The sequence below is a fragment of the Oratosquilla oratoria genome, chromosome 7, assembly GCF_046742065.1.
Source record: "Oratosquilla oratoria isolate Oo_2021 chromosome 7, ASM4674206v1, whole genome shotgun sequence".
NCBI lineage: Eukaryota > Metazoa > Arthropoda > Malacostraca > Stomatopoda > Squillidae > Oratosquilla > Oratosquilla oratoria.
In genome coordinates, this window is record NC_134783.1 from 27,513,937 (window position 1) to 27,521,436 (window position 7,500).

The following is a 7,500-nucleotide window of genomic DNA, read 5'->3' on the forward strand; positions in this document are numbered from 1 at the left end:
CTAAAAATAAACCCCTACACAATGGCGGATTAAAGAAAATCTTAAGTAAGGAATTAAACCTTCCTCTTCACCAATTAAGTAATCAATCAATTAAGTCTCCCCGTCACAAACAAAGGATTACAAAGGAGGAGCATGCCGTCAGAAGACCTTTTGGTCCATAACTAGTTCTGATGCGAAAAAAATCATAACAATGATAAATAAATAAAAGAAAAAAATATGATAGTGTAAGTAATATGTATTTACTTTGTCTCTAGCCTCGTCAAGAATAGAAGAAAGATCACGTGTCAGGCTCGTAATACATTGCACAGCATCAGCTGACAATATTGGAATCAGTATAAAGGACTTCGGTAGCACCCCTTAGAACCAGAGTCACGCAGGCAACTCACCCGTTCCTTGTGACCTCGGCCTTGTTGACGCAGACGGCGGTGAACTTGTCCTGAAGTAGGCAGACCTCTCTCTTGCCGCATCTCAGAAGACTGCAAAGTGCATCTGGAAGAAGACAAAGAAGAGACTTCCTTATGTCTTCGATCAACACAGTTGGCAGAAAACTATTACAAAGGAAAAAAATTAATAATTAAATAAATGAATAGTTAAGGGAATAGATAAATATACAAATAAATAGATGAACAAGCATATAAACAAAGAAATAAATAAATAGTTAGATAAATTAATTAATAGCTAAAAAAGTTAATAATTAAATAAATAAGTAGTTAAAGGAATAGATAAATATATAGATAAATATATAAACAAGCATATAAACAAATAAATAAATAAATAGCTAAATAAATAAATGAATGAATATCTAAATAGATAACTGAATAAATGAATTAATACATATCTAAATAGATAAATGAACAAGTAAATTGCTAAATAAAATAAATGAATAAGTACATATATGAAATATTTAAATATATAGAAATGAATAAATTGATAATTAATTAATAAATAAATAAATAAAACTATAAGAGTTTACCAGCTTGAATATTCTAACTTGTTTGATATTGTGATCAACACAGTCAGCTACAAATAGACAGCTACAAAAGAAAAAGAAAATAATGATAACACAATAAAACTTGGAGACTGCCAAATTAAATTTTCAAACTTCGTGGAAATTTGTGAAAGTTTTGTTTTTGCTTATTACTAAGCCAGTTCACAAGCCTGTAGACAAAGAAAGCTATTCCTTCATTGTCTATGACTAACATTAGGAAATAACCAGCCATAAAATAAACAGAATTTGAGAAACTTTGCTAATTTAATCTCATAGAATATTTTACCAGTTTTGTTTTGCCATAAGCATGTTTCTTCATAAAAGTATTTCTATTACTTTTCTTGACTCAACCTTGCTATGGGATTAAAGGTTTATTGTTGGACTTCATGTTTCTTTATTTCAAGATTATGAGATCTAGATTTCACTTAATCATATCCTTTAAACGTCAGAAACTATTTGGTTAATTTTGGTCTGAATATCATAAAAATGTATTATTTTTCAAACGATAAGGATGCCAGTCTTTGCTGGTGTGTGTGTGTGTGTGTGTGTGTGTGTGTGTGTGTGTGTGTGTGTGTGTGTGTGTGTGTGTGTGTGTGTGTGTGTGTTATTAACCATGGTCTTGGATGACGTGTTGGATTCGTGATCGACAGCTATTTCCCTCCCGGAAGAGAGTTCAGAGCTCATATGACCGATCTATGGGTAATGCTGTGACCTTACACGCACACACACCCAACTCCCCGCCTACGAGAGTTGGAGTAACAACTCGTAGCGCAGCGATACTGAAATTATTTCAGCCCTGGGCGGGATTCGAACCCGGACTGCCGCAGTTGCAGCCGGGGACTCTACCAACTGCGCCTCCGAGTCGTGTGTGTGTGTGTGTGTGTGTGTGTGTGTGTGTGTGTGTGTGTGTGTGTGTGTGTGTGTGTGTGTGTGTGTGTGTGTGTGTGTGTGTGTGTGTTTGTGTGTGTGTGTGTTTTGTGTGTGTGTGTGTCTGTGTGTGTGTGTGTGTGTGTGTGTGTGTGTGTGTGTGTGTGTGTGTGTGTGTGTGTGTGTGTGTGTGTGTGTGTGTGTGTGTGTGTGTGTGTGTGTTTGGCATGAGATGTAAAACTCAATCTTATCTGTGGTTCTGGAAGCATCCATGATTGAAGTTACCATATTGTGGGACAGCAATAATCTCCAGGACCATTATATCGGCCAAAGTTCTTGCCAGCTGACCCGTAAATTAAGAGTCAGATAAATATATTGCTGTTAGACCTCTCAACATATTGAAAAGGATTATACATTTTGTGTTCTGTTACATAGCAACCGATACTCTAATTCACCTGAGTCACATAAATCAACATTCAGAACCCGGGCATTTTCATTTTCACATTTTCGTCATAAAGGAATAGTCCTTGTATGACAATAACGTTGAGATATACTCTCTAAAGTATTTATTTGAGCTTCGGAAGTATTGTCTATACGGTTTTATTACGAGGGTGATGACTGGCAGATGAAGAGAAGCGATAAGTCTTTAATCTTTGATCCTACCAATGGTGTCACTCCTATACTGTGACGTCAAGTCGCTGAAGATTACGCCGAGGTTTGCTATTGGTGGAAAGACCCTTCTCATGGCCCTGTAACAGCCTATCAACTGTCTTGATACAAACTAACGACGCAGATGTCGCTTTCAAGAGTCAAAAGAACGGACTTAATCTTTGTCGTCAGAATTCTACTTTTGAAGTCTGGAATGAATCTTGGTGAGATTACATTTGCTATCTCATCGTCACGGTTCGGAAATTGAGTGGAATTCGATGCTGTGTTCAATCAACGTAATGGACAGAGGTACAGATCCCAGAGGCAATATCAGTCAGGTATGTAGGTCACACGCACTAGGAGATGAATCATGTGACCCAAAACACGACAGTAAAATAATATAGGTACGTGAAAAAGAAATATTCCAATCGTGCACAAGTATGGCATCTAAGAAGGCAGATATCACATAAAGGCAGGCAGGCAGGCAGACAGACAGAAACACACACATACACACACACACACACACACACACACACACACACACACACACACACACACACACACACACACACACATACACACACACACACACACACACACACACACACACACACACACACACACACACACACACACACACACACACACACACACACACACACACACACACACACACACACACACACACACACACACAAAAGACATACGGTACCTTTAACTTTGCTTACCCTGACATTTGTACAAAGCTTTAGCATGTTCCCATTGTAGTAACAACACATCTTCATGCTTGTTACCCGAGTCCATTTATGAACGGTTACACAAGACTGGGCAAAAGGTCTAACCCTGGTGACTTGGCGGTCCATTCCAGGACCGGTCTATCCCCTTGGTGAGTGATACAGCCTGTATATCCGGTAGCTTTAAGGCAATCGGTAGTCAACAGGTAGTAGCCATTAGAACATAAGAACATAAGAATGAAGAAAAACACAAGAATGAAGGAGAGTGCAAGAGACCATAAGGCCTACACTAGGCAGTTCCGTACTCATCACTCCCTGTCATCCCCATCCATAAAGTTGTCTAATCGTTTCTTAAAACAACTGATAGTTTCAGCGCTTGCTACATGGTTACTAAGATTATTCCATTCGTCGACCACCCTATTAGTAAACCAATTCTGGCCTATTTCCTTCTTAAATATAAACTTGTCCAGTTTATAACCATTAGGCCTCGAACTCGGCCCTTTGTCGCTATGAGTCGAGATCGATGACCGGTGGGCCACAGGAACGAGACGAGAACGGCAGTGACGTCATCGAGTCGATGCCTTTGTAGACACTCCAGGAAGTCGACAAGATCCAACTTCGTTGTGGGAAAGAAGAATGCCAAGGGCTTGTGGTGGTTCTAATGGGTGAGTTTGCTAATGTGAATGAGTGGATGAATAAATGTATGAATGAATGAATGAATGAATGAATGAATGAATAAATGTATGAATGAATGAGTGAATGAGTGAATGAGTGAATGAATGAATGAATGAATGAATGAATGAATGGGTGAATGAGTGAATGAATGAGTTAATGAATGAATGAATGAGTAAATGAATGAATGAATGAATGAGTGAATGCATGAATGAATGAATTAATGAACGAATGAATGAGTGAATGAATGAGTGAATGAATGAATGAATGAATGAATGAGTGAATGAATGAGTGAATGAATGAGTGAATGAATGAGTGAATGAATGAGTGAATGAATGAGTGAATGAATGAGTGAATGAATGAGTGAATGAATGAGTGAATGAATGGTTGAATGAATGAATGAATGAATGAATGAATACATGAGTTTGTGGATGAGTGTGTGAGTAATTGGGTGGAAGAGCAAGTTGTTGAGTGGATGAGTGAGTGGATGAGTGTGTTCCTCCCTCAGCCTCCATAGCCTCATCTCATTTTTTCTTGTCTGTTGCCCCCAAAGACTGGAAGTCCTTTTGCCCTCCAGCACCGTTCTTTCCAATGATATTAGTAGTGCTATCGTCATCTGTACTTTTATTGATATTAAATGGATATGTATGTGCGTATGTATGTAAGTATGTATGTATGTATGTATATATGCATGCATGTACGCACACATGTAGGTATGTATGTATATATGCATGCATGCATGCACACATGTATGTATATGCGTGCTATTTAAGGATGTGTGCATGTATTTATTTGTGTTTGTGTACACCCTGTATATACATATGTATCATATATACATATGTACGTATACATGCATCACTATAAACCCACTATCGGATATATAATATCGGAAGTACAGGAAAACTGTATATTTCGACTATTATTTGATAGTAGTCGAAATATACAGTTTTCCTGTACTTCCGATATTATTTCTCCGATAGTGGGTTTATAGTGAACTTTCACAAATGTGTTATACCAATTTCCAAGTATACATGCATATTTCTTTATATATAGAAAGACGCCTCAGGATGTATGTCCTTTTTTATCTATTTTTTTTTTTTTATTAATCTACAAGAAACCATCTCTCATTCTAACTCTACCAATCCTTCGGAAACCGTTGTATTTTTTGGATGAAAGTTGTTGATTTCATTCAGCCGAAAGAAACCCTTGAGGAACGAAGGAAGGCTTCCAGATGGGATTCCAGAGCCAGTAGGTACTAGGCGACTTTATTCATTGTTAGAATGACCTTCAAGAAACTAGAAAACCGTATGACGTATATAAGGGGTCCATAACCAAATAGACTAAGGGAAGCTGTAATGTTATAACACATTTGTAAATGTACACTTGAAACCCACTATCGAAGAAATAATATCAGAAGTAGAGGAGATCCGTATATTTCGACTACTAACTGTAGTCCTCTTCAGTTGAATGATTCTGCTGAAGAAGACTTCAGATAGTAGTCGAAATATACGGACCTCCTTTACTTCTGTTATTATTTCTCCGATAGTGGGTTTCAAGTGTACAAATGGACTAAGAAATAGTGTGGAACTCACTCGTCCCTCATTTCTATCTCCACTGTGTTTCCCGATAAAATCTCCCCCACTACAGTACAGTCCCCCGTGACAGACTTCCTGGAAAGGTCTAATGTTTTGTAGAGTGCGCTGTTTACGGCCCACGCCAGAGCAAATTGCATCTCTTTGGGTCCATCAGAAAAGTTGCCGAAGAGCGGCCAAACTCCCAGGAAGAAATTCGAAGACAATAGAAGTCTGACCCCTCCCGAGGCTTCAAGATAGTCGACGGGGGTAAGAGCATCAGACACAAACATTTCGGGTAGAGTTTATCCTGGCCCTTTTTATTTTCTAAATCGTGATGTGTCTGTCATGGGAGCTCATTTTAAAACAAAAAGGTTTTACGTATAGTCACAGCACAGTGAATTTAGAAATATGTCACTGGAATTGTTTCTCTTAGTCTTAACATTACGTTTATATATCGTGTCTTATTCGGATGGACACGAAAAGGAATTCTGGTGGTAAGGGCTCATGCGTAATCAGTACACGTGTTTACACCATGTCAGGATCACCTGATGCCTTGTACAATTAACACAAACACATAAGAAATAAATTCAATATACTCGTATTCTGTAGGAGAGAGGGCAAACGCAGAGTATGGGATCCAATATATTTGACGTTTCGCCCAGCAGGGCTTCTTCAGAAGAAGCCATGCTGGGCGAAACGTTAAATATATTGGATCCCATACTCTGCGTTTGGCCTCTCTCCTACAGTTCTGTTGCAGTCGTTGCTACTTTTACTCATACTCGTATTCCTATCACTGATATTACACTAAAGCGATCTGTGTTTCTGTCCAGACATGTCCAAACGTGTCTTGGTGAAGAAGAACGGGGAATACATGTGTAACAAAAGAGAACACAATCTCATTCCTCCCACGCTTTCCTAAGTCTAAGGTTCCCCCACCAAAGTGAGGAGTAGTCCTATCGTCTGCATTCCAGTGTGGCAAACTACAACAAACTCACCACTACAGGATTATTGGGTTACAATACACTATCAAGGAGTGACTACAACATTCACTTTCTGAAGACTTTAGGGTAATTATTCTTGCCAGGCCGTTAGAGGTCTTCCACAATCTAACCCACGTTTAACTGTTTCTCTGTTACTGAACTTTTTTACATTTTGTCTTACTGTCGCTGGTCGAATTTATTCAGCCGCGTGAAAGGGTCAATGGGTATAAATTATGTATATTCTCGTTTATGTACATTTCCCTGATCTTTCCGTGAGTAACAATTCATTGTTGCCATTAATGACAAAGGAAAGGATGACTATGCAGTCGGCCTTTGTCCAGATAATCCTGTGATTCTCTTCCTTCCCAATAATTGTGTGGCCGCTTGCTTATATAATAATCAAAATACATTTCGAATTAGTTTGTACTTCCATTATAGATTTTTTCTTTCGAAAACACGCACATAATAATTCTTACAATCAGGTACTGGTACTGTTTGTGTCAGACGCATCCGCACAATTTTCATTGTATGATTTTTCTTATTTACTATGTTTTTTTTTCTTCGGATTTTAAGATTCATAGCTAACATTTTGATATCTATATTCGACATCTATGTTTACTCTGGCTCCTGCTAGACGATTTCCTTCAGATGAGGGTAACCCCTATAGACGAATTTACACAATCTCGATTGACTTTTTCATTTTTGTTTTTTGTTTTTTATTTCTATTCTGGCTGCTGCCAAGCAATTTTATTCAGCTGAGCGGAACCCATTGATATATCAAAGGGTATAAAGACGTTATAAATCTCATCTGAATAAAACCTCAGTCAGACTCGAAGGAAATATGATTTAAGTAACTATAGTCTCCTCACTCTATAGTATCCACTGAAGTGACTAAAATCACCGTGTCGATAAAAAAAAAAAAAAAAAAAAATCTACAAGACATGGAATCGCGACGAAGGCACAAACCCACAGGGTACCTCAGCTGGAGAAACATTGGTATTCACTTAAATTCCCTCAAATCTGCATGTCCGAAATCA

The 7,500-nt window shown here is 38.1% G+C and overlaps 1 protein-coding gene across 5 annotated transcripts in view; it reads right to left on the reverse strand.

The window, feature by feature from the left end:
* The window catches only part of Cow (Proteoglycan Cow), a 927,057-nt gene that overhangs the window by 269,046 nt on the left and 650,511 nt on the right, over positions 1–7,500 (reverse strand). For all 5 annotated transcript variants that reach the window (XM_076187845.1, XM_076187844.1, XM_076187842.1 and 2 more), the window contains exon 3: positions 387–489. In XM_076187845.1, coding sequence (XP_076043960.1) covers positions 387–489 — 103 coding nt within the window. The remainder of the gene's footprint in view (positions 1–386; positions 490–7,500) is intronic.